The sequence below is a fragment of the Apteryx mantelli genome, chromosome 27, assembly GCF_036417845.1.
Source record: "Apteryx mantelli isolate bAptMan1 chromosome 27, bAptMan1.hap1, whole genome shotgun sequence".
NCBI classification, from domain to species: domain Eukaryota; kingdom Metazoa; phylum Chordata; class Aves; order Apterygiformes; family Apterygidae; genus Apteryx; species Apteryx mantelli.
In genome coordinates this window covers 3,639,240-3,666,557 of record NC_090004.1, presented here as the reverse complement: position 1 = coordinate 3,666,557, position 27,318 = coordinate 3,639,240, and the positions used below count along the sequence as shown (strand labels likewise).

Here is a 27,318-nt window from a genome sequence, read left to right as displayed (position 1 = left end):
GAGAGATGTCCAAAATGGGAACAGCGTTAAAAACATAGTTACTATGCACATTAATAAACACTGTTTACAGGCTTGGAGACATTGAAAAAAGTTACATGTACTCCAGCTAGAACAGCCTGGCGCGCTGTAGCAGGCACGCAGGGCTATCAGGGATACGAAGTTGTTACTTTGTGCAAGGCTTCCAGGGAAAAATGGTGAAATGCCTCTTTGCATGAGGTCAAACCTATGCAAAAAGCTGGTGAAATGCTGGGAAACTGTCTCTTTAAACTCCTCATTGCATTTGCCCATTTTCCATGGTCCGGTGCTTCCATGTCCTGGTGGTGACCCGGTGCAGGTGTTCTTGTGGCTCCACGGCCCATCCCATATTGGCACAGTGCTGCGCTCCAAACGTTGAGTTGACTTTTTTTATTTGCCAATTTGTGAATCCCGCAAGAACAACGTTTTAATTTTTTGTGCTTCTCTTTTTCTTTTTCTTTTTCTTTTTTTTTTTTCTGTTCCCCCCTTTCTTTCATTTTCACAGAAAAGATCAAAGAGGCTAGATGGTGAAAACATTTATATCAGGCATAGCAATTTAATGTTGGAGGTTTGTATGAACTTGACGCTTTTTTCAGTTGCGTTTGCCTAGACCTTCTGCGTTCTGTGCTCAACTTTCTCTTCCTCTTCTGCTGCTGCCTTTCTTTTTGCATGCTCTTGCATGACGGACCTTTTTTCTTTGATTTTAAATATGCTTTTGCATGTTGACAGTAAACATGCCAATATGCAGGCATTCTTCCTTCTACCTCTTTTGATTTTCATTCTCTCATACTGACCTAAAATATATGATCGGCAGAGCTGAGTGCTCGACCTGTTCTGTCCCGAGACCGGCGGGTAGCGAGCCACCTGCCCGAAACGACACGAACCGTGGTGGGACTCATTTACAACTTTCTCCTTGTTTGAAATATGTGATTTTGCCCACAAAGCGATATAAAAATATATAATACAAAGTATAAAAACTGGGCGAAGTTGCAGCGTTACGATGGCGGCAGAGTAGAAAGCTGCGGGAACGATTTTGGGATCTCGCTCGCCACTGCTCTGTTGGGACGGCGCCGAGCAAAACCGCCACCGTAGGGGCCGTAATCCCTCTCCGAGCGCTTGCTTGCCTTGCCGAATCCCCGAATACGCCGGGCCCCTTCCTGGGAGCACCCGGCGGCCCCGTAACGCCCCCGCGGAGCTGGCGCGGGCGCCGGAGCTGCCCTGCGCTCTCGGCGCCGCGTTCCCTAAGGGGTGAGAAGTCCCTGCGCGCGCGGGGCTTTGCCTCGGCTCTTCCTGCCGGCTCTGGGCGCCCTTCGCCCGCAGTCGTCCCCGAGCGCCGTCTCGGGGCAGAACGGTGCCGATCATATATTTCTACACTGTGTGACGGAAGACGTTTGTGGCTTCTGATACTCTGTTCCCGCGTCACGTGTTTCTACTCGAAATTGCAGCGCCAGCGGCTGGTAGGGTTTCCCCGTCGGTCTCGCTTGAACGTGAAGTGCACTAACTGCCGCCTTCTAACCGTGGTTTTTAAACGTTTTGCAGCTTTGGGTTTTTTTGCCTGCTGCCGTTTAAGCTTCGGGACACGAGCGACCGAGTCCGCGGCTCGACAGCGGGAGTCCGGCCGCCGCCACCGCCGCCACGCTGGGAAGACCGAGCCCGTCGCTTTCTTTAGGCCGGCTCCAACAGCTCGGTCACCTCCTCTGTCCCCATGGCTTCTAAATGGCTTTTTCCCATTAGCGCGATGCCGGAGCGGGGTCTCCCGGCGTTTCCGCTCGGCCTCGCCGCCGCCGCTGCCGCCCCTCGGAGCGGTTCTGTTGCAGGTGCTCCCGGACTGGGGGTGGCCGCGGCGCCTCGCCCCCTTCGCTCCCTTTTCTCCGACGATTGCCGGCGGACCTCGCGACCGCTTGCGGAGAAACACGCTAGGAGCCGTTGCTTATTTTATTGAACGCCGTTTACCGCTCTGTGCTTGGTGACCTGCGCTCCGTAGCCTTCCCCGAAGGCCAGACCCGAGGAGAAGCTCGGTGGTCAGAACTTTGCTCCTCGAGACGCTTTCGAGAGCAGTTCTGGCTCCACGTATCTCTTTGCGGCTTTAGCTTCTCCGCGAACTTTCAGGATCGACCTTTGCTGAGCCGTGGCAGGTAGTCGAGGTGGCCTTTCCCTCTTCTCGAAAAGCTGGAGCAGTTGCAGGGCTCCTCGACCCGTGCGGGGGCTCCCAGAGTTTCCCGCGGCGTCCTCAGTGGACGACTTTGTGCTTTTCCTAACTAGCTGGCACTTGCCTTGTGCTTTTATCTGGGACCGATGCCAAAACTGTTGCTTCCCCAGAACGGTGCCAAAAAGAGCAAAAGTTGTTTGCGAGGCGTTTGGGCCTCCAGCCCCGCAAGCTGGAGGCGGCGCGTCTCGGTGCGCTGCAGGGGGTTGGGTGGGGGGCTCCTCTGGGGGAGGCGTTTGCTTCGAAAAAATGCTCGCTCTCCTCTCATATAAACTCTGCGTAACAACTAAAAGCACAAAAAGAGTGAAATTTGCCAGCAATGCTTTTACTGACTTTAATTTCCCCCTCTCTAATGGGTGAGGCTTGCTGCTTTTTGGCACTGTCCGGAAAAGTTGTTGTTTGGCTTAAGCCTATTTTATGCAAAAGCTTTGTTCTAAAGAAAACTCTGTTTTGCTTGCAAGGAAAGGCTATTTTTAAACAATTCAGCTGAACAGAGCTGACTTGCCTTGAAGCCTGTGCGTTTATGCTGTAAACTGGCATCACAGAATAGAGATCCGGCTCTTCTCAGGTCCACATTTTCAGCAAGCGTTTCTTGATTGATCTGGCATAGAGTAAATTCTCAGCTCAATTTTAGGGGGCGGTCATCTCGTCTTCACTTCATAAGTCTAAAACCTCCTGTGGTAGCTCCTGGAGGGATGAGATGAGAGGAGAAAAGAGTAATGGGGGTAGAGTGGGACCAAAGATAATTTCTGATAAGATGACAGAGAATAGGATTAAAGAGAATGAGTAAAATTGGGGGAAAGTTTCTTAAGCATTAACTGCGTTTATGGATCTCCCTTGAATATTCAGGCGTGCAGAGGGGAGGAAAAAGCAAAACCACCCAACTTAAAAGCATGAGATCAAAGAACCCGAACACCGTAGCCTCGAAAGTAAAAAAGAAAATCCTCTATATGGCAAACCCTGGAGCTTACAGCTCGGCTGTCATCTCTCTTGGTGTAGCTTGAGATGACTGATGGCACGTCCCGTACGTGAAGGAGCCACCCCACTGCGTGCCGGTCGCAGTTTGTCCCGCTTAGTACGAGACCGGGATAAAAGGAGAGAGAAGGTTCCCCTTGCGCGTTTACAGCGTGAGCGCAAGCGACGGAGGTCGGCAGCCGCTCCGCCGAGCGCAGCTTTGCTATGCAGCAGCGCGTGGGCAACTGTCGGTGCCCCTCTCTGCATCTCCCCCTTCATGCTGCTCTTTTTTAATGCTAGGATCTAGATAAGACCCAAGAAGAAATAAAGAAGCATCACGCCAACATCAGCGAGCTGAAGAAGAACTTCATGGAGTCTGTCCCCGAGCCGCGGCCGAGCGAATGGGACAAGCGCTTGTCCGCCCACTCCCCCTTCCGCACCCTGAACGTCAACGGGCAGATTCCCACGGGAGCGGATGGAGTGAGTACCCTACGGCGCGGGGGGGTTAATCCGCTTCGTGCGCTAGCGCGCGGCGTTCATGGGACAGCTCTGCTGCGCGGGATTCAGCCTCAACCCCCCCTTAGGTTTTGGTTAGAGGTATATTTAAGGTGACTTTCAACACGTACAGTGGTCTCTGAAAGTATTAACGCTTTAATGTTAGTTTCACAAAAATATGGGGGGGGGATATAAAGTAAAGTAGTTTTTCATCTAGTTTTGATGCCGCTTTTCCTAGCGTTGCAGCCATCTGTGCTGCTAGAGTACGCTTCAAATGGCTGTTTTGGGGACCAGCTTATTCCTGGTAGCAGGGAATGTGTCTCCCCAAAATGTGAAGAAAATCCCTGAACTGGTGGGAATTGTAACTTCAAAGATAGTATTGCAGGTAGTCCGGTGGAGAAACGCTTGGATGGTATCAATTTTTAAAAGTCGCTTTACTCTCCAGTTATTTAAGCTGGAGAGAATTGTATGTGTTACTGAATTAACTCTTGCATGAGGATCTGCTAGTACATACCCATGCGGATACTCTGTGGAGCCTTCAAAAAGACTCCTCACGTGGCTAAATGAGGGTTGTTCATACTTGATGGAAACCTTTCTCTTCACAAAAGCATTCACCATCTCCCTGCTAATTTCCTAAAAAAGATAATTTTTCAAAAAAACTGAGATGGAGCAGCAGAGATCTCTCTGCCAACTTGTTTCTTCTTTGGTATCTGACAGCTCTGTTTATATTAATACTGGCATTACCCAGCTCAGATTACCCAGATTACCCAAGCTCATGAGTGAAACCGTAGTTAGGAGCCCCTGGGAATCAGCCCCTTAAACAGTAAATGTTTTTTGTCTCAGCTTTCCTTAAAGCTGAGAAATTAAATCCTGGCTGCAGTGAAGACGGTGGCAAAATCTCTCCTGACTTAACCCTAGCTTCTCCCCTTCCTGCCCACAGCTCTGCAGATAAACTTGCATTTGATCTTCAAACCATTGCAAGGGTGGTACTTTTTAAGCAGAAATAATCTTGCTGTGGATGCAGAGTTACCAGAAGGGATACAAGAGGCTTTTAGTGCTCAAGCTTACGAAAGGTTCCCCAAGGCGTAGAGAATGGCCGTGACACTTAGAGAGCTTGTTTCCCGATCCGAAAAACGAAACAAAGCCCTGAAGATGAACTAGTCAGGATTGATTGTCATCCTTGGAATGACCCTGTTTAACGCATGGATGGACTTCACTGTTTGGTTGCTGAGTCTCAGCATAAATTTTGCAGGGATTTGCCCAGCAGGAGACAGCAGGAGTGCTGGCAAGCTCTCCCTGTTGTACCACAGGATTCGTGGATGTGCAGGTGGAATAGAGCAGGGGCTCTCAAATTCGGCAGCTGCAGCTCAAGAGTGATGTTCTTGGTTGTTTTTGAAGAAATTCTTGCGTGGCAACTGCATGTGAGGTCCTCGGGGCCTGCTCTTTACGATAACTGCCTGGTGTGGGCTTCTCCCGTCTAAGGCTGCAGTGGTCCACCGCCACACTAGGACTGGTGCCAGCTCTCGATCTGCATTTCTGGAAATTCCCAAGAGCTCTTAATGTGACCTTTGAAATGGTCTTGCTCTGAGGTAGAGGTTGACACGTTCTGCTGTGAACTTCCAGAAATACATCTTGACCATGTAAGAGAGAAGGCACCTACAGAGAAGGATGTTTTACTTCACCTGCACATCAGTGTAAAATGTTTAAGGATGGTAAATCGTAATGCAAAATAATCCTGTTTCTATACTTCATGGTGGTATCTTAAGGCTGCTGTAGTGACGAAAGGGTATTCTGCCAGGGGCTGCTTTTCTGCTGTTCCTCTATGTTTTGTTGCAAGACAACTGAACCTTACACGCTTTGTGTGTCCAGGTCAAGAAAGTCACTGTCCTATCTTCTGAGAGACAGGTTGGTGGGCTTGAGGTAAAGCTGCTGTTCTGATATGTGCTTCTGAACCAGGATTTTGCTATTGCAATGGCACCAAGCAAAAACTTGACAGCAGCTGCTGGATAACATTTTTCTTTTGGCTACGTTAAGTAGTTTCATATCTCACAGCCTCCAGACCTAACACCTGAAGGACTTTTGCACTGCTGCAGCTTTTGCAGCTTGCGATTTGCTTATTTTGGTGCATGGCCGGTTCGAAAAAGCTGCATGAAAGATGTAACCGTGTATTCGGAGAGAAAAGCAATTATGAAAGTTTAACTGTACCCTGTTCTTTTTATGTTGTCTTTCTTTCCGTTTTTGTTTTAATGATCATGCTACTCTTGCATTTTATATTTTCTTTTGCTGCCCAGTCTCCCAGCTACTTTCTCCCTGATACTCATCACTTAGGGGTGTGCAAAGAACCAGTCCCAAAATACCGCACTGATCAGAGGAGGCTAGGGCAGCTGAGAGAGCTTAGAGCCAAGTTTTTTCTTTCATAGGTACAGTTGGCTTTGACCATGTCTGGCGAGCTGAAGGCGTGGAGATGTGCTGGATAGGTTGCAATATTTCCCACAATCTCCTCTTTCTTCAATGAAAGTGCTAAAGCCCTTGCATGATCCTGCCTGATGTTTTATTCATTCTGTTTTTTACGTTCTTCAGACTCCAGAAACAAACGTGCTAACGTATGAAGCCAACTTCAGGAAGTTTGGAACGCTAATACTCACATCATGCCTGTTCCACACCCTGGATTTCTAAGACGTAACAATTTTTTGCTCGTTACGATGGAGTTTTCAAAACAACTGAAATTTTGATACTATCATCAGGACTTTCAAAAATAGTTTTGTACCTGCACTGCAGTCTAGATGTCAAACGTTATTTAACAAGCACCATTTTTTAAGGGCAGTAGAGAATAGGAAGTTGTCAGAGACCACGTTTTGTACTATGCCATTTCTATTTGTAATACAACAAAGCTAACTTTTTTCTCAACCATTCCAACTCCAAAACACTTTATTGGTTCTAAACATTTGGTTTTCTTGGAAGGCACTTGCAAAACACACGTGAGCATGATGCAGAGATTCTTGAGCTCTATAGAGAGGAGAGAACCATCTTTGTAGCTCAGACGGCGATGCAATTTGAGCTGCCAGAGCTTCGGTTCTTGAGAGCGGTTTATTATTAAATTGACAGGAAGACTGTCCTATCCCTTTGCACACCTCCAAGTATCATTTTGGGCACTTTCCATCTGTCATTTTTGTTCATCTCTCTCTGTCTTTCTTGATCTTCTACCACGAAAGCAGACACAGGAACGTCCTCTGTTAGTACAGGATGAAGACAAACTAAAAAAGCAGGAGATACCTACTGAGACAGCCTTTCCCCGGCAAGCAAATGAAGAAACTCTTCCAAAGGTTTCTATTCCAATTCCTGAAGAGCAGAAATCGCTCAAAAAGTGTCAGCTGTACTCTAATATTTTTCCTTCTCCGCGTATTCCCTTTATGATGTCTTTTCTTGTGATCATAGCACTGACTGTTTGGTGGCTGCTCTTTCTCTGAGTGGGAACAGGGTCCTATTGAAACCTCAAGACCAAAGCTCCTGAAATCTTGGCCGTAGCCTCTGCTGCATCCTCCTTGTCCTGGGCTCTGATCTCCATAGGCCGTTGTCCCGGGAAGGGACACCCTGCGACTAGAGCGTGGATCCCGCTGTTTTTCGTTGTGTAGCTGCGATCTGGGGCCTGGCAGGAGTGGTAATGGATTGCCAGATCCGTTTCGACGTTTCCTAGTGCTCTGTAAGCAAAAATGAATTGTATAAACCATGTTACTGATTGCAAAGGCTTCAGCTCTAAGAGGGCAGATTGAGCTGTGCATACATGGGAGATGTTTGCTTCTGTAGCTCCTTTAGACTTCACCTAGCAATTGCTGAAGACTTACTAAGCTTGTTCTTTTAAAAGTAAACTATTCACAAGCAGAAGAACACTTGATAATGGTCCAAAAGCCTGACTAGGCTTTACAGCAACGCACCAAACCTAATCCATAACCACTCCTTTTCTAGGAAACCAAGATTGGCATTTAAAGAAAAAGTGTTGATCATCAATGTTGCTGTTAGTGTTAACATATAGATAGGGACAGGCAGCTTTTCCTTTTCCCAACGGGAGGCCTTTTGCAAAGCATCACAGCTTCCCGCTTGCACCCCTATTCTCGTTTCGATGAAAATACGCCATGTGATAGGAGAAAATCCATTGCAAGCAAATATTTATTGTAAATGTAAATGAATCCTTTTTTCTGAAGCTCGTGGTCTTGGTGCACTTCCGATGTGTTTTTCTAATCTGTGTGGAACTAACTGAAGCATGTTTGCGTAGGTCACGGAAATGGAATAACCTGCTGTTAAGTATGTCTCCTTCGTCAGCATGTCGACTTTGCTACTGTTGAGTTCACCCAAACGTGTTAAAAAAAAAAAGAAAAAAAAGGAAGAGCGTGCTCAGGACGCAGTCCTAATGTTAAAGCCGTCTGTTGCTTTGACTCCTCCGACGAAGCCGTTGCATGCTGCTCCTTGTTTGCGACACACAAACGTAAATGTCCGGACGATGCTTTTGGTGATCCGAGTCGACTTGGTCGTTGAGGTGACCAAGCTAGGAAGCGCGAGGGGTTTGCTCAGCTGGGCTGAGCGGAGCTGGTTTGCGAGCTGGAGGGAAGATGGGACTTTGTGTCTAAGGGGTTTCTTTTCTGTATATAATAACTACGGGACTGAGCTAAGCCAACCGCTTCTCTTTCACTAGTAATATGCATTCTGTTGCTTTCTCTAGAGAATTGGTATAGAAATAATTACTTCCGAGAACGGCCGCCAGTACCGTTGGCATTGGCAGCTGCTGCCGCAGCGTAGAAGAGAAAGGAACAGTCCTTTATTACAGGGACTCAAATGTGTGAATATCTATAAATATATGTATTTATATTCGTTTATAGATCTGTATCCGTGTGAACAGTGTTACTTTAGGAAGCTAGAAAAATACGCCTACTGGAAGGGACACAAGACAAACGCGATGTGTGCACGGCTTGGCGTGTGCCGCCTGATCGGGAGGATAGCAGTGAATCAGGAAATCCTCGGGCCGTATCTCTTGCTCTCGGCGTCTAGGACGAGGCTCTCTAAGCGCTGTCTCAGAAATTTAGGTTGTTGGCGAAACGCTTGCTTTAATCTCGCGGGAACCTTTCTGATTTGCCCCCTCGCTCCGATCAGTTCACCGGTTTGTGCCTTTAGGACTTTGGTTTGTGTGAATGCCGATTTCCATGGAAAAGTATTCTTCCCTGTCGAAAACACTGCCTTTAATACACAGTCTTCCTCTTTCAGCCGTCGAGATCGCAAAAGTCGGTCGGTTGTTGGGCTTCGACGCCACCTCCGCGAGCCACGTGCAGGGGAACACGAACCGATGAGGAGCTCCGGAGGGCTCAGCCTGAAATTTAGGAAGGTTTTGTCTCGAGAAAGCGGGCGGCGGGCAGCTGGGGAAGGACGTGGCGGTGCCGGGTGCTGCAGTGCGGGGACGCTTCAAGCTGTGCGAGATTGGAGCAGGCGGGATGCAAACGGGGACCGTTTGGTCTCTCTGTCCGTCCGTTTCCTGTCCGTGTTTCTTGGAGAAGACCTGCTTTTCCTTAAACACGCAACTCCTGCTTCCTTTTAAAAGCCGTGGCTCTGGTTAGCTGCCGCGATGCTGCTTCTGCAGGCTCGCTGCGGCAGACGCCGTGTAGGTTATTGTGCGATGACTTCCTGAACGGATGGCAAATATTTTGAAGCCATAAGAGTGGCTTTTGCGAAGCCATCGTTTCTGTAGCTCTGTCTCCCGTATCCAGTTTAAAATCGTTGCCCGGAGCAATTTTGGAACGTAGTGCTCAGGATATCTCATCCCAGAGTGATGAGCGATGCGCTCTGCTGGTCAGTCCAATTCAACTCTTTATCTTCTTAATTAAAACGGTCTCTTTTTATTTATTTGTTTGTTTAAATCTTGAAATAAAGCTGGTTATCATCAGCAAAAAAACTTCTGAACTTTACATTCTGAGAATGCTCAGGAACATTTTGGGGATTTATATACCAATTCGCACTGAAGAGTATAAAGAAACTGAACAAACACTTTATATTTCTACAGCAGTTTAGAGATGAGTTTATCTACGTTCATGCAGGCGGATGGGATCTTTCCTGATCCGGATGGAGAAAGGTTATAGCTTGTTGGGAAGGGAAAGCTCATCTGGTCAAAGCTGCGGTGGGAGTCTGCGGCGATGTTGATCCCTCTGCTGTGCTCCAGCCTCTTTGCCCCCCTCTCCTCCCTCTTTTTTCTTGCTCCATGGCTGTTGGGATAGGGTCTCCTTTCGGGGCATTTTGTGTCTTGTACGCATTTTTTGCCGGGTTGGTTGCTTCCCGATTTCTCTGCTTTCGCTTGACGTTGACTCAAGATGCAGAATGGAAAGCAAGTACCAGGATCGCTAGGGTCGTACGCATGCAAAATCAGAGTTAACGTGCTGTAGCTTAGTTTAAGGGCAGAGGTCTCAGGGTTTTCATAAAGGACCTAACGCGTGTGCTTTGCTCCTTTTTTCCCCTCAGGAACCAACATGCTGCAAAGTACAGACAAACCACCTAGGCGCCTGCCCTAACGTCTCCATTAGCTCCTAGCTGGGGTAGGAATAAAGCACCTTTTTTATACCTGGTCGGGGTAATTCCAGCCTGTTGCACTGACAGTGAGTGTTGGAGAACTGAATTACCGCTTCCGAAGGGAAGCTGGAAATGTCTGCAGCGTGTAACCTCAGCCGGGTTTCCGTGAGAAATCCTCATTCTTCAGCGCTGCAGAAAACGGTATTTCAGTGACTCTGCTATGCCGGTGATTTAGCTGCTTGACAGCTGCCAGCAGTTTTGAGGGTAATTAGACTTTTGCAGTGTTTTGCGAGCTAATCTCTGCTGCAGGGAGGCTCTTTGGTGCTCGCGTGTGGACTTGGTTAGCGGTCGGAGAAAAGGGGCTTCTTCAAGCCTTGGTGCCCCCAACTCTGTGCATCATGAAGCTGGTGGCTGGCTCTGCCCTTCCTATTCTGAATCTTCTCCTGACGTCCGCTTTTCTCAATTCTGCCTAACACGCAGAAGAGCTTCTTGGGCTTTCGTGCTTTAAGAAAAGGTGGGCATGAGTATTTCTGAAGCAGCAAGTGCGCCTGAGCCCAGCTGATTGCTTGAAACTCGGACTAAGCTCTGAGGCTGCATTGGGTGTTGGGTTCTGTCCGTGATGGTAGTTGGTGATATTCAAGAGATAGGTATTAGCGTAAACAAAACCCTTTTGTTTTTTAATGAAAGCGAACAGGTAAATCAGAGTAGACGGCTGGAATTGTCTGCATCTCACACCGCTCGCTCTTTGCCCAGTGAGTTAAGACCAACTGAGGACTCTCTAGAGGAGTGGTAAGTTAGGACACAGGAACAGCTAAGCCTAAGACCAGTTTTCCTTCAGCCTCCTTACTCTGCCTTGCAGTTTGCGTGCTGATCAGCGATGACCCAAAGCAGCAGGTATTGTCTGTTTGTCCTTCTATCCCGAAATAAAGAGGAGAGGTGGATTTTCGTGGTTGCGTTGAGGAACGGGGCTGGAGCAGCCTCGCTCTGCCTGAGCCTCCAAGCTTCTCAGGACGGTTACGGCAAAAGTGTCTTTCGGGTCGCACCGAGCTTAGCAATTTGTCACTTTGAGATTTATCCTGTTGGTTTGCCTGTTTTTCTTTTTTCCTGCCTTTGGAGGCTTGGGGGTCATGAGTAGACCATGCTGGTTGTGATATGTAGACTGAGGTAGGATGCTTTCCAGAAAAGTTCAAAGATTGGTTACTGATTCATGTAGAAACTCTTTGGTCTATACTTTACAGTGCCAGGGGCATGGGAGAACCAGGCAACAGTGTTTTCTCTAGTGCCCCTGTTTGTGTTTTTCTTGGTTTGTAAAGCTGGAGGGAAGGACTAGCAGGCTTTGGGTAAAGGCTTTCGTAGTGACCCGGGTTTGTGCCGCGTGGTGTTTGTGGTCTTCTAGCAGTGGTACACGGTCTCATTGGACTAAAAACTATTTTCTTTTTTTACCTGAAATGCTCTCTTTTGGAACACTTTTTTGGTTTTGTATTTTTTCTCAGATTTTTTCTTTGTAAATATGTACATTTATCATTAATAAATGTTATTGCAAATCAGATTCTTCTTCTACTGCTTATTAACAACAAAAAAAAAAGGCACATGTGACCTGCGTTACGACTTCCTCGGACTAACACTTGGTGTTGCTTTGTCAAACTAGGTGCATGCAAGTCTTGCCCTTGGAGGCAATATCCGCTCTCAAAATAATTCAGTTCGGGGTTAAATCCAGCTTGTTTTAAGCCTGGCCTTGCGTGCAGAGGGACCGAAAGGCACAGTGCTTTACCAGGCACTTAATTTAACACGTTCTCCCTGTTCACTTCTGAGAGTGAGGGTCAGGGAAAAATAGTTTGCAGAAAATCTCCCCTGAGAGCAGGAGCGTTACGGGTTACACGTTACGCTGTGCTCCCCTCTGCCAGCACCTGCAGTAACGTTAAGGGTTTAACGTGCCTCTAGTCGAGCGAGAATTGTTCTGCGAACGCGCTGTGCTACATACGGCCAAATGCAACTTGGAGAGCCTTTCCCCCCCTCCCACCTTGTATTAATTTGAGGACAAAAACGCTCCTTTCTATTTTCATAAGTGGAAAAAACCCACATTCTTAATTAACCACTGCCTTCCTACTTGCTAATACAACGCAAGGCTCTGCTCTGGTTTTCGCTGGCTGACGCCGCCTGAAGTCATGTCCAAGGCTAGAGGCTATGTAAGGAGTCCTTCCTAACCTTAACTCCAACTGCTTTTATCCCAGCTCTCCGGGAGATTATTCGCTTTTCTCTAAATTGTTTGGCCCCTTCGCTGCTGCGCGGCGTCGGGCGAAGCCGGCCGCGAGGCTCGCACGGCTGCGGCTCTGCCGGCTGAGCCTGGTGTCGGCGCAGGGCCTTAAATCGTCTCCGAAATGCAGCGGGTGAAATGCAGCAGCGCTAAAATGACTTCCCAGCTGCAAGCCCTGATAGCGCTCCTGCTCCGTTTGCAGCTGCCGCTGCAAAACCCAAGGCAGCGTGTGCCATGCCAACGGCGGCTTTTTCTCCGCGGAAGGAATTCGGAGCAAGAAATACGCAGCTTTATAAGGTGTAGCAGCTATTGTCAAATCGGGATATCTGTTTTCTGCTTTATAATGCTTTTTACTCAAGTGCTTTGACAGCTGTGAGACGGGAGCGTTCATCGGGTGATCTGGGGAGCTCTTATGGGTGAGTGCCGTTTGCTGCAAAACCAACATCATCTCCTCGTGCATCCTCAGATGGTCACGCCGAGCTCGTTAGCTTCTGCGCACACTCGTTTGGGGATAACCTAATAACACGCGCCAGTGTCTCTGTGGCCATGCTACGCTGAATAAGAAGGTGACTGGAAGCCCTGAATAGCAAGAATTTAATTTTATGGGTCTTTAAGCCCCTTGCAAGATAGGAGACTCTTGGGACGAGGGTAACTGCAAATTGCTGGGGAGAGAGGCAGCAGCCTGTCCGCACTGGCTGCAGAAGTTTTCCTGCACGAGGAAAAAAAAAAGAGGAAAGAAAGGGAGAAAATGGGTAACGGAGCATGGGTGACTCCGGGGCAGTGCTGGAGAGCGGGGAGGGCAGCTAGTTCGTGGGAAAAATAACGGCAAGCATACTTTTATACGAAAGCACTAAAAAAAATCCCGTCACTGTCTAGTATCAGGTGCACAGTCCTGTTATTAATTTATCCCCTGTTTGAATTCTTGGTCTGCGTGTCACTTTTTACCCTGCAGCTTTTAAATTACGCTGCATTCGCAGTCGCCATCAGGCGCACCGCGGCTCGTATCGAGCAGGGTAGCGCGCGGTCGCATTTGGTTCAATCTGTTTGTGTTGGGGCACCGCATCCTGTCCCGCATCCTCTTCCCACTGCCTATGGCTTACGCAAAATCTGCTTCGTCTTTGATTTGGGCGTAGCTGGTTTGGGTTTGTTTTGCGGGGAACGAGTAGTTTGTGTGGTTCGCAGCCTGGGTCCTCCCAACTTTCTCCACTCTCAAGGAGAGCTTGGGACTCTGCAGCATCTGAGGCCCCAAAACAGGAATGCTTTTGCATTTGCAAATTAAAGAAAATCTTGATAAGATCAGAATTTGTAACAGACATTCAAATTCCTATTTTTTTTTTTTGTATAAAAAGATGATTTCTTCCAGCCTGGATGCAGATTGTGTTTTTAAAGACAGGAACAAGCACCGTTGTATCATATAAAAAAAATGTGTGCGTAAATGGATAATTACATAGAGAAAGCGATAGCTTGTAATTAGTCTGACTTCTGAAAGGCGGAATAGGAAGGCAAGACGCAAAGTGCTTCTGGTCAGTCGATCTTATCAGGATTTCATTCTGCCTTGATCGTTTGCATGTGTATGGCCACACTTTGCTCTGTTGAAAACCAGCACATGCACCGCGTAGGCTTCATTTAAGCTTTTCTGTTCCTTTATGCTTTCAGCATGCAAGGCACTTCCAAAATGTGAAATTGTTTTTTCTGTATGCGAGAGGCAGCCGGGAAGTTATTTTTACTGTATACAAATGTCTGTCTCTTAAATAGACCTCTGTTTGTGTAGCTGCTTAATCTGCTTTGTTTTATCTGTGGATTTCATTCTCCCTCTGGGTCAGAGCAATGCCGCAGCTGGTACGCAAGGAAATCCTGCTTCTAAAGCACTTTCCATTAAAGTGAAGAAGATACTTCTTCCCCAAATCCCATGATTAATTTGCAAGCTTTGACATATATAATTAAGGAGAGATCAGTATATCGACGGTATATAAATCTAGGTTTTAAAGCAAGATTAAGACATGGGCATTGAAAGCCGGTAACCTCAGTACGTGCTCTGTTTTGTGAAACATTAAGGTATTGTATCTTGCATTAGGCAAAATGAGGCTGTTGTGTGTATATACTTTTTGCAGGAGCACATATGGAAGCGGTTTGCAATCAGAAATAACACTTCCATATGTCTGTGAGCTGCCCTGATCGCAGGGCTAATCACTGCCACTGCACTCGTGCTACATGCATTTTCCTGAAGCAATATCCAGAGAACTTAAGAACCGAAATTTTGCAGGTAATCTGTCTGTAACATATCGAAGCCGGGAACTGAACAAGACCTGGGAGGAACGTTGCAAGAGTCATTTCCTGAAACGATACTAAAATGAGCGTGTATTCGCTTCTGCAGGAAGCAGTGGCAGTTCTTAAAATAATTTTGAACTGTGCTGTTAGGTGAGGTCAGTTAGGGTGAAAACTTCTGCTCTGCAGAAAGTGCTTTATACCGGATACCCCACAGGCCCCCGAAAACCTCACGCTTTTAAGCCCAACTTACGGCTCTGTGGTTGCCCAGAGAATCTCCTCAATAGAAACTGATGCAGCAGTTTCTGTTCCCCTCAATACCACCGTCAAAATTAACGCAACAGCCGACGGCAATGGGCTCGCCACACTTTTATGAAAATTTAACCACTGTTTATGATTTTGGACATGCAGATACGTGGCTACTTTTATACAAAATTACCACAAATCAATGCAGAGGTGGTCAATTGGGAAGAAATAGTCACTGCAGTACGGGGCATCCGGAGGTTTTTTTTCCCAACTTACGTTGTGCCTCCAGGAGGTTTAGCCGCTGTGAAGGTTTCTGTGCTCCGCCTGCTTTGGCAATAACGTACAAGCATTGCGGTAGTTCGGAATAAACGGTCCAACGTGGTGATGGAGCGGGAAACGGCGTGCTCAGTGGTGACGTGGTCAGCACACGTTTGTGTGAACGTGGGGCTGCCGGGTTTAAAGCCGCATTTCGTTATTCCTCAGCTGAAAAGTTTTGTGCTAAAAGTTGGGCAAGTTAATTGAGCTGGTTCGTCAAGAAGAAAGAGTACAAGTTCTTTCCGATGGCCAGGCCGGATCGTATTTGGAGGCTTCTTCTAATTCAGGAGCCTCTCGGTATTGCATCAGTTGATTTCCATACTAACTTGTGCATATTCTCACGATAACTTTCCCAATGCCGTTATGACCTTTTGCAGACACGTCTGTGGTTAGCTTTCCCGGAGCCTGCAACGAGAAGCAAGGGTCTCGGAGATGCGCGTCCCCCGGTGCTGGGACATTCGTAGCGCACAGTAATTCCGGGCTTATTCTCTTAAGCTCCCCGTGCAAATTAAAGCACCGAGTAAAACATTTGAAGGAGGTAAAAGCAGAACTGGTGTATGGTTTTGGCGTAGTCGGCGGGTTTTGTTGCACACGGGATCCTGGATGTGCACCAAAGTCCCCACTTGCTACGCTGAAATTATTGTAGAGTTTCCAAACTGGGCAAAACGTGTTAAATGGCTGTTTTTCATTTAAGTGGAAAGAGTCGTTGTATTATTAATTCCTCAAACCTTCAGAACAGGGATTATTAATCTATCGTGAAGGCCACGTTAGTAAAACCACGGGACGCATTGCATAGCACAAAGGTTTTCAAGCTTTAAAACCTTCGGATCCCCCGCTGTTGCATGGATTACTAGCGACGGGCCGTTTTCTAAGAGAGCAATGTTGTTTTGCCTTTATGCTTCACGACCTTCTGTTCTTCCTAACTCTCTCTCTTTCTCTCTCTGGCCTTTTTTTGTGTATTCGTTTCTTTTTAGACTATGAGTGACTTTCTCTCCAAAGAGGATGTGGCTGCAGTGCCGGAGAGGAAAAGCGATGACGCTGCCTTTGAATGGGGGGGTCCAAAGCACGCGGTAGCTTTTAGCGAGACCCAAGCGCCGCCTGCCTCGGAGCCTGCTCCAAGTCGTCGCTTCGGCGCGGCCCCCGTAAGCAGCGAGGAGGCGGCGGCGGCGGCGGCGGCCGCGTCCGGCCTCCCCGAGAGCGCCCAGCGCCCGAGACGGGACCAGGGGGGCCGCGCGGCCGCGGGGAAGCGGGCGGCCGCCTCGGAGCCGCGCGCGCCGGAGCCCCCCGTAATCCCCGCGGCGCCTCCGCCGCGGCCCCGGGGGAGCGAGGAGGCGGCGGTGGAGGCCGGCGACGACGGAGGGGCGCCAGAGCCGTTTAGCGAGCTAAAGGCAGAGCGCCGCGGCCTGACGGTTACTAACGGGCTTCCAGCCGTCGTCCGCTGCTTCCAGGTAGTGAGCCGGAGCGCCCGCGCTCTCCCCGCCGGCCCCGGCTTGCCTTTGGAGCGGAGCCCAAACACTGCAGCAAGCAGGTGCCGCAGCCCCCTCACGAGGAGCTACGGCTCCGCGGCCCGACCTCGTTCGCGGAGCCCGTTAGCCGGTCCGTCTCCGGCGCTCGGTGCGCCCCGGCCCCTCTCGATTCGCTCCGGCGTTAAGCGCGAGACGGGCCCGGGCGCAGCGCGGGGCGCCTTCCGCCTCGCGGGCCGAGCGCCCTCTTGGCTCCCCCGCGAGGGAAGCGTTCAGGCTCCGGCGGCGCGCGATTTTGGCGCGTAAGGCGCCTTGCCGCCTCGCGCCGCGCTGCAGGGCCGAGCCTGGGCGCAGCAGAGCGACTTCTGAAGCGCTGTTGACGTCCCCCGCGTGGGCTTTGACGTCCCCCTCTGCTCCCCGCCGCGGGAGGTGTCTTTTGCCTGCTTCAGTGTTGCTGAAGGTTCGTTGCTTACGCGCGTAGAGGTGTCCGCTTGCCCTGCTAACGCTGCCGGTGGCATCTGCCCGGTGTGGGAAGGTGAGCAGAAATCGAGCAATCTGGGAGAACCTTGTGGGTCTGAACTAACTCCGTCTTCTTCGGGATGATGATCAGGTGGTGGAACAACTGATTTCTTCTTCCCCCGCGTTTCTCTTTCAAGACGTAACGTTTCTGTTTTGTCTGACATTGATTTAATAAAAGGTAAAGACCTAGGATTTGATGAGGTTTTTTTTAGTCGTGAATGCGTTCCACTTGCAGTTGGGAAAAAGCTTCTCTCAGCTGTGATTAACTCTGTTCATCCAGACTCTGTGATTAACTCTGTTCATCCAGACTCTGTTAATCCTGACATACCAGTAAATGCGGATCATCTTTTACTGGCAGCTATGAGCTTCTAGTAATCAGAGAGTTAATGATCAGCGGAGACGGTTTCTTCATGGTATTCTGGCACGGCATTTAAGCCCCGGACGCCTTTGTCGGGCTGACTTCAGGCCGCAGCGTTTGGGAAGATCTAGAGGATTTTTCTGTCTTTCCTTAATCCTCACGCCTGATCTTTGACCTCTGAAAAGTGTGTCGTAGCAGAGGCTTCAAAACGAAGGTTTCCAGGCTGACCTTGCTTCCCTTGGTGCTTTTATCAGATCAGTGTCAGATCATTCGCCAGCAACACAGTTGTTACGTGCCGGTGCTGCCTGGGTGTTTTCTGAGATTTTTTTTTTAAACCTGTTTCATAGCCACCTCTAGTGAAGACACAGACAGTCACCATCTCGGACGTGTCCAACGCGGTGAAAAGTGAAATCCCAACGAAAGAAGTTCCCATCGTTCACACGGAAACGAAGACCATCACCTACGAAGCTGCACAGGTAAGGTGTGTTATGATTAATTTTCAAGGGGCTTAATTAAACTCATCCAAACGCAAACGTTTGCTCTCTAAATCTTCAGAGCGAGACACGCGTGCCATCTGGTACCATCTGCCTTTCTCGAACCCTCTGAGTCGCAGCACAAAAGTTAACAAATGTTGTGGATGATATTTCCAGGTGCACCTGATATTTTTAGAACAGTGGTGTTTTTAATATCCCTGAAGAACAATTACCTTTTCAAGACGTGTGTGCAAACAGAATTTATGTGCAGCCACTGGTGGCTTTGGGATGTAGATTAGACCACACAGAGTTAACCCGGCTTGGCATTTTTTCTGCAAGAGACGTGTTATTTCGTTTTTCCCCAGTTCTCCTTCCTGTTTATGGCTCTTGAGAACTTTTCGTGTTAACGAGTTTGAAAACGTTGTTCTGAGGGTTGTCCGCTAGGTTTCTACTCCGAAACCGGTGTCAAAAACCAAAAACACTCTATAAAACGCTAATCAGAATGGGTGCCTCTGCAGTGATTTGAAACTATACATTAAAATGTTAGTGGAGCAATGCCAACATATGCAGGTAAGGTTTCATTACTGAGGTTAAAATTAATCTTCGATCTAAAATCAGTATTTGAGAATTTGGATCCTTTGTTAGCTTGAGTTTGTCAGAACAGTGGTTGTTAAAAGCAGCCCGTGCTCTGGTTTTGGAGCGTAATGACTGAAGGATGTGACTGGTGTTGCAGTTTGGCTTCAGATAGCCTGTGTCCCACGCTTGGATAACAGGCTGTGTCCCACACTTGGATAACTTGGGATTCCTGAGTAGGGGGTAATATTGTCACTCTGATACTGAGGGCCGGCTGTGCTGAGGAATAAAACAGGGCTGGGAACGCAGAATTTCATTCGGGTCTGCTGTGTATTGCATGCCTTGCACTGAACAGCAGCAGCTGGCACCTTGGGAAGACCCAGCTCTCTAGGGATGCCTGAAGAAGCATCTGGCTTCAGCGAGCAGGTTCGAAAATTGTGCTCTTAATGCGTTTGAAAGCTTCCAGCTGTAACATGGAAAAAAGCATGACATTGATACCATTTACGCTTCCCAATAGCCCTGACGTGCCTAGGGAATATATCTACCACCAGTGGCTGCTTAGCATCTTCTCTGACGTCTGAGGGTAGAGCATGCACCGGGGAGGGGTGTGTGCTCGCCTCTTGCTCAACATAGATGAACAGGAGTGTTCATCTTTCTCTTTTCAAGAGAAATGAAAGCTAAAAGCGATTCTCTTGGACTGGGTCAAGTCAGCTGTGTGCACGCTTGGATATGATGTGCCATAAAATTGCTGTGGAAACTGGTCCCACCTTGTGGTAACTCCAGATATGGTCTTGCTGCAGTGCTGGTCTCCATCTGAGGCCTCCGTCCAGGGTTCGTTGCTGTGGTATCATCCCTCGCATCATCTTCGCTTGTACTGAGGTGACACATGGACAGCAAAGCCAGGCTAAATTGGCAAAGACAACTTGTTTTAGGTTTTCAGGCAGACCTTGAAAGGCTGAGTTGTGCAGGATGCGAACCAAGTAACCAACTTTAAAAACCTGCTTCTAGTTCAGCAGATACCTTGACTTTCCTTGATGCTGAGGAGTTTAAGGCAAGTTCTGTACAAGGAAGAATAAAAAGGACCTTCCGAATGAAACTTTGCTTGGAATTACAAAGAGACATCAAGGAGCTCCGATTGCATCGTGCTCTGTTGATGAGCAACTTCTGTTTCTGTCCACGCTGCGTACGGAGATTGATGGCCGTGTTTTGTGTCTCCCACAGACGGATGGCGGCAACGGAGACCTAGAGCCCGGCATTCTGCTGACTGCTCAGACCATCACCTCCGAAACCACGAGCAGCACCACCACCACACAGATCACCAAGGTAACGGGAACCTCACAAAATCACAAAGTGGTGTTGATGCTCTGCGATGGGCTTGATGCGGAGTCGCTGCGGGGGCTGAAGACTTGGTGATGGAGTATTTTCCCTTCTACTTAGCCTTTCTCAGCCCCCTAATTTCTTGGCTATTCTGAAGCAATAGTACAGTGCCCCCTGGAAATCCACCTCATTGCAGGTTCATCTTGGTCTAACTCAGAGCCTGGTGCCTGTTCCCAAATAGTTGCTTAATTTAATTTGTTGTTGCAGGACTTTGTGGTTTTGGGGTTTTTTTTTTGAACTCTCGTGCAATATACAAAAGAGAAATCCAAAGTTGCATGTGAACCAGAAGAAAAGTGTAATTTAGTTCAGGATTATAATATAGTCCTTTAATTCTCTAACTGGCGGCCATCAAGGTGCGGTAGTTAGCAAACGTGGTTATGGGTGCTCTCGAAATGACTCCCCCGTGCGTATGGGCTGGAGCAGAGGAGGTTTAAGGCTAAGTTGAGCGATAGAAGAAAGCTTAAACCCCAGTTCCTTCAAAAGAATGTAACTGGTAATGGAAACAAAGTGTGAAGGGCCCAGATTTGCCCATGTTGAATTAAGACTCTGGGTTAGGCAGTAAGTGCAGTGAGTCCTGTGGACGTTATCACCATCTGTCTGGTGGGACAGCAGGAAAGAAGTGCGCTGTGAGTTACGAAGCTCTTCACAGGCCGTGCTTTACGCAAAGATCATTGAATATTTGATGGTCTTCCATTATGATCAGTGACGGTTTTCCTCCGTGATTCTGATATTCGGGTATGACAGCAATATTTAACAGCTCTACTTTTGGATGCCATCTTTGGCCAGGCAGCCCCAATGCGCTTTAATTCCTTTTCACTTAGAGACTAACAGTAGTTTTCCCTTTGTACTAGACTGTAAAAGGTGGCATTTCAGAGACGCGGATTGAAAAGAGGATCGTCATCACGGGAGATGCGGATGTAGACCACGACCAGGTAAGGGTTTGGGTACCGTCCAGAAGAGCTCTTTAGAGCTGGCACAACGAGCTACACAGTCAGCCTGCCTCTCTGAAGATTTAATTGGAAAACAACCTAGGGAAATTTTGTTGGGTTAGAAGTAAAACTTCATGCTTTTATGGAAGATGTGATTTTATTCACTGCTAATATTTTGTCTGCACATGGTAGTCAGCCTCATTTTACATTTATGTTTAAAAGAAGTGGCAGGGTTTCCAAGGGACGGTATGGTTACACTGGTTACAGCTTATTAATTTTCTCTGACTTTTCAATCTGTATGTACCTAACAGATTCAGTAATAAGTTCCTTTTTCACAGTATGCAGATGTATAGCTGGGCCAGGGTAGCTTAATTCTCTTCTGACACTGGTATTAGCAACAAAGTTTGGATTTCAGAATTGGTTTGGACAAATCCAATTTTTTAAAAATCTGCAAAAATATGATATCAAAGTATTTCTTGATGTCTGGATGACCTGCAATTAACTTTGAAGCAGCGTTGCTGCAATATAGTGCCAGAAATCATTTCCTAGCACTCGGCACCGCCAGTGTTTACCATGGGAAAGGAGAGGCCTGCAGAAAGTCTCGCAGTCTTTATATGAGAGCCTTTCCGATGAGTCAGCCTCTCTGGCCTCTAGCTTGTGTGTTGGAAGTGACGGTTTTGTCATCGGAGAATCATACTTCGAATTTAATTTTAGTCGCAAGTATCGTGGGCCTGGAGTTTATTTGTAAGAGAAGAACTAGTTTATTAATTCTGGTGGAAAATAGCTGAGGACATGTTTGAAATGCGCTTGTCACACTTGCTGGAACAATAAACAGGGTTTGCTTATGCTATATCAACTTAATTGCTCTCATCCATCGTATAATATGGGCCAGCTGAGCAATGTGATGTATTCTCAGAAACCCAGCTTTCCTTTCAGAAATGATCTAATGCCACTGAAAGTCGCTGCCTCCCCGGGACCCAAAATGTGCTGCAGTTGCGCTTGGCCCCCGGCGTGCCCAGGGCTCCCCAGAAGCAGCCAGATTGCATGTTTCCCCTGCTTGAGCCTTACAACCAGGCTTTAATTCACCTAGTGTCACTGTGCAGGGATCCAAAATTATCGAATCATTTGGTCCAGCGGTTTCCACTTTGCTTCATGGTCCCACTGGGACCAAGAGTCTTCAAGGGCCTATAAATTCTCTGCCAGTGTAATGTGCAGAATTTCTTCCTGCCATGCCTTTTACTCCTAGGAAGAACTGAAGCATTTGCAGCCTTCCTGCTTAAGCAGAAAACTACGTTTCCTTCCAAACATAGCAACTGTAGCCTATTCGCTTTTCTTTTTCTCTCCCCTTGAGACAAAAGTAGTCTCTGGTTGCCCTGAAGATCCTTGCTGGCGCACGAGCTGCAGCGCGTCTCTGAAACGTGCTCTCTTGCAGGTTCTAGCAGAAGCCATAAAAGCGGCGAAAGAACAGCACCCGGACATGTCAGTGACCAAAGTGGTCGTGCACCAGGAGACGGAGATCGCCGAAGAGTAGCAAGGCTGCGTAAGTAGGGAGCTGACCCAGCGATGAGGAGCCCTGGCTTCCCACCAGGGTGGGTGACTTGCCTCTCGGTGCGGGCAAGGTTATTGAGCAGAAACTGGCCAGGAGAAAAGGCCAATGTGTGGTTTAGTGTTTGAACTCTCCGCTAATTAAAGGGGCTTCCACATCTAATTAAACATGACACTTGTCCTAAGGGTCTGAGGACTTGCAGCTCTTGAATCTGAGCCTGAAAGAATAGGGTATTATTTGTGACGGATGCCTGGCTGTAGCTCCAAGCCCCGGTTCACACATGCCCTTGACGATGGCTCGTCTTTTCAATTCTCAGATGACTTCAAGGATAAGGGAAGCAAGTTCCTCTCCTTCACTGAAAATTAGTGTTTATAACTTACCCTATTTCTCTCTTTCTAGGAAGTGTTCCTTCCAGACAGAGCACGGGGGAAGAAACCCAGCAAAACTACAAAGAAACTACCTGGAGCACAAAGACCTCAGATTTACCAGATTTACCCTCAGAAACTGAACGTTCATATCATTTAGTAGGAGTTGCGCTTTGACATTTTACTTGGGATTTTTCAGAATCCAATGGATCCTATTGGAGATAGTTTGGGTTTTTTTTTTTTTATATGTATTGTGACAACCAGTATGCCATATTTCTAACTGTACTGAACATTTTTTACAGGTTTTCAATTTTGCATTCCCTCTCACGCAATAGCCTCTTCCGCTACAGGCCCAACCACAGCTCGCAGGGCGCAAAGGGTTCGTTTGTTTAAGTCTTTTCCCCCTCCTCAGCCTCGTCGGGTGTAACCGAGATAAGCCACACGCGTGCGTATTCTGAGAGCAGACTTTGGACGCAAAAAGCTACCGCTGGGTCCTTCTGCCAGAAGAGACGTTTTGAAAAAAAACCAGACTTCAGTTTGTGCAGCCTTTCAGGTGGCCCCTTGCTTTTTTAGGAAGCTGGCGACTCCGACCGCGATCCCCAGGCGTGCAGAGCCTTCAGCTTTAGGCTGAATTTCCTCACCGGCGCTGTTTGAACACAGTAGGGTCGGGTGGCATAAGCGTCCTCCCCCATCTTCATAGTCAACTAGGGTTAAGGAATACTGGAAGTTGCTTCGAGTATCTGATACTGTGAATTGTAGAGCTTTAAGAGAGCTGCGCCGGGCCTTCCTCCCGCGCGGCTCTGCCGAATGCTACCTACCTGTTTGCGTTTCCTAGATGCCGTTAAATTAAAACGCCCTTAGAAGTGTGTTTAAGATGTGTTGACTCTGAATGCTATTAAGGTAGGCTTATGCAGCATTCACAGTAACAGATTTTTTTTTTTTTTTCCAGTGTCACAGTTTTCCACTCATTTGTGTTCTTGATTTTTAAATAAGGTTTTTTAAGTCACTTTTTTTTTTTCTCTCCCTCCTCCCAGTGCTATTTAAAGCTGAACACATTACCCACACAGCAGGACAAAGGTGTTGCATCCTACTATCATTTAGTTTAAAATCCTTTGGACAGTCCTTCTTAGGCCTGTAGGCTGTATTTGGGGAGGCTGGACAAGACGCCGTGGGGGGTGTCGGGTTTTGCTGGCTGTAATAAAGCCAAACCCTCTGGAAAACAACCCGGCACGTGCCGAAAGTGCTGATCCCGCTCTCCCGCAGTCGTTCAAGGGCCCGGACTTCGGCTTTGTGGCTGCCACGCTGGAATGAAATACCAGGGCTTAGAGCAGCTGCATCTTCTGGCTTAGCTTACAGACCACATAAAAATGTCCTTTTTTTTTTTTTTTTTTTTTTAAAAAAGAAGCTCATAACGTACCGTTTGTTTGTAGACGCTCCAGTTATCACAATTACATGAGTTTATGGCCTCCTCTTGCAATCGCTTCCGAAGCGTCCTTTAAGAGGAGTCTTCAGCTAGGCAGAGAGGACCCTAAAACTCACCCGTTTTTCCCCATCTGTACTGTGGCTTGGGTGCGCGTCCTGCCCTGGTTTCTCCTTCTAGCAGGTTGGGGGCTTTTCTGTTTCTTGGGTTTATTTATTATTTTTTTTAAAGCTGTGTTAAGAGTCTGCCCAGCCACTTGTGAACGCTTTCGCAGGACTTTGAGGCTGTGGTTTTGGATATGGTGTGGCACGCAGGTAGCCGAGGGCATGGGGCGCTCCGCTGCCGCCCTTCCGTCAAGGGTGGGAAGCAAACGGCAATAAAAGAAGTTTTCTGCGATTTTTAGGTTTGAACAGCGTGTTTCAGAGGGTTTAGCTCAGGCTGCGATGACGTGCCGCTTAGCTGAAAACAGTCTTTGACCTACGCTGGGGCTTGTGCAGCTTCTCGGATTCAGGTGCAGTTTTCATTAAGCTGTCAGCACGGATTGGAGACGCCGCCAAAAACGCTGGAGCTGCCCCAGTTTGGCTTCCCCCGAGCCTCGCTGGCTGCGGGGCCGTGCCAGCACCCGGCCCTCCGGGGCGGCTGGCTCCTCGCCAGGCTGCTCCGGCGCTTGGTCCCTCCTGGAGACGGCACTGGCGGGTGCCAGCCCCTCGCGCGTCCGCCCCGGGGGTCCTGGGCCGGTTCTTGGCATCCCGCTCCGCGGCGTTAGTGTAGAGACGAAGTCTTCCCATTTACGTCCGAACAGCCCTTTCCTTCCTTCGGCAGATCCTCGCGCGGGCGGGTGCCTCCGCTCGCGGTCTTTGACCTCGTCGGGTAACGCTTGCCTTAACCGACCGTCCCCTGAGCATCCTTCCGGTGGTGTCCCGTATCTGGGAATTCTGTTTTTTGCCGCTTGGTCCTTCCTTATGTTCTCACCCTGTAGCAGGTAACTCATTCCAAAATGGGCACGCAGAATAGGCATTTAAGAGGATTTTTTAGCTTTACCAGAAAAACACCTAACGTGATAAATTAAGTTTCTCCGTAGCACTTAAAGGCACGTGGCAGTCCCGAGACGCAGGGCGGCACGGTGCACGGCTGGAGCATGGTCCTCCGTGTGCAGTTAGGCATCCGGGGGCCTGAGCGTGTTGGAAAGAGCCACCCATCCCCAGCAAGGGACGCGTCACCTTTCTGGGGCTCGGAAACCCGCTGGCCTGAGAGGTGGTTCCTTCCTAAAAGCACTGCGGGAGCCCCCCTTCTTAAGGGGCCACAGAATAAAGTAACCCATATATACATATATATATATTTTTTGGCTGGATTTTGGGTGTCTGTCTCCACGTTGTTCACTCACACGCTTCCCCTTGGTTACGTTCAAGTTCTTGCTTTTATTTCAAACAACCCCTCCTCATCCTGTGGCTTTTCACCATGCTGTTGTCTCACCCCACGAGGGGTTTTCCAGCCCTCCGGAGACTCTCCGGCAGCCGAGGCCGGGTACGCAGAGCCGGAAAAAACACAGCGGCAACCTGGGAAGAAGATACAGGAGCTCTGTGCAGCACCAGCCCCCAAAACCATAAGGAGCTTCTTGCACCTTCACCCAGCGCCGCGGTGGGGCCGCCTGCGCCCTTCCTCCCGCGAACCCGGCTCTTCGCGCGTCCCCTATTTCTGGAGACAAAGCAACTATACAAGGTCTATTTATATGAATGTTCCCAGCTCTTCCCAGTCCACAAACTCACCTAGAGACTGCCTAGATTGTATAATATACATTATATGGAAGCTATTTATATATGAATGAATGTTTTTATAGAAAGGAAGGCGAGCAGCTCGTGACCCGATCGCATCCATCAAACTGGAACAGCTGCGTTAGCGAAGGACTGACTGATTCCTGGTTTTAATAAACTGTGGTTTGCTGACTTCCTAATTGTACAATTACCTTAAGAGGTGGTAGTGCCCCCGACCTTAGAGATTACACTTGTTAAAAAAAAAACTAAAAAAAAAGGAAAAAAAATGTTTTTTCTAGTTGAGAATATGAAGGAGCTTTGTAAAATTTTTTTAAGGCAATTGTGAATTGTCTAGGCTAGCTGTTTACACTCTTCTTTATAAAAATAGGAACTTTAAAAAAAAAAATTGGCAAATCTTTATAGACCAGTTAGTAAGCGGCGGGAGCTGTTGTTTTGGACTTTTCATAGCAAATCAAAGGGAAAGTTGCCGTAGCGTTTAGGCAGGCGTAAGTGTTCGGTATGGCTTCTTGTACTGCGTTTTTCCAATAAATTTTCAAACAAAACCGTCGCCCCTCCTGTCTCGTGAGCCTTCCTCGCCTGGCGCGCCGCCCGCGGGCCCTTCGCTTCCCAGCCCGGCCCCGCGTGAAATCCTAACGTACCGTGGGCCTCTGCCCCGCTGCTGCTGCCCCTTCGCCATCTCACCCGGCTGCAGGCGAGCGGAGTCCATGCAAATCTTAAGGGATTCAGATAAAAAAGAAAAAAATAAATAAAAGTTCTCCCAGCAGCAGAAAGCGGCTGCACAAGCCGCCCCGGGAGGTCGCAGCTCCCCTCCCCAACCCAGCGTCAAAAAGCAAGGGGGACACGGGGGAAAAAACAAGCGGCTTTGCAAAGCCCCAGCCCAGGTGGCAGGAGATGGTTCCCAGGTGAACGACGGGGGAGACTTTTTGGCTGCTGCCGGGGGGTCGGAAGGTTTCGCTGGGGTTGGCGGGGAGCCGCTGCGAGCAGCTGGGTGCTGCGTGGGGGCATGGGGACGGGGGGATCGAACCTGCGACCTTCGGGCTCGCTGGGCAGAGAGCTGCGGAACCCAGCACTTCCAGTAGCCGTTTCCTCCTCTGTTTTAATTAAGGACTAAATAACTAAAGAATAACTAATAAAGAGCTAAGGAGCCCCAGCCGGCTCGTGAACTCGGGCTGTAAAGGGAGGGACTGTGTTTGCAATACATGGGGCTCCCCGCACCCCGGATCTGCTCCC

The 27,318-nt window shown here is 48.5% G+C and overlaps 1 protein-coding gene across 12 annotated transcripts in view; it reads left to right on the top strand.

Moving 5' to 3' along the window:
* The window catches only part of EPB41 (erythrocyte membrane protein band 4.1), an 89,925-nt gene extending 63,290 nt beyond the window's left edge, over positions 1–26,635 (top strand). For 10 of the 12 annotated variants that reach the window (XM_067311596.1, XM_067311586.1, XM_067311595.1 and 7 more), the window contains 7 exons: positions 521–583; positions 3,476–3,655; positions 17,981–18,109; positions 19,901–20,002; positions 20,908–20,988; positions 22,418–22,525; positions 22,931–26,635. In XM_067311596.1, coding sequence (XP_067167697.1) covers positions 521–583; positions 3,476–3,655; positions 17,981–18,109; positions 19,901–20,002; positions 20,908–20,988; positions 22,418–22,516 — 654 coding nt within the window. In that variant the 3' untranslated portion in view covers positions 22,517–22,525; positions 22,931–26,635. Of the gene's footprint in view, positions 1–520; positions 584–3,475; positions 3,656–17,980; positions 18,115–19,900; positions 20,003–20,907; positions 20,989–22,417; positions 22,526–22,930 lie in introns of those variants that run through there. The other 2 variants (XM_067311593.1, XM_067311594.1) reach the window with 2 other exon arrangements.
* The last annotated feature ends 683 nt before the right edge of the window (positions 26,636–27,318 follow it).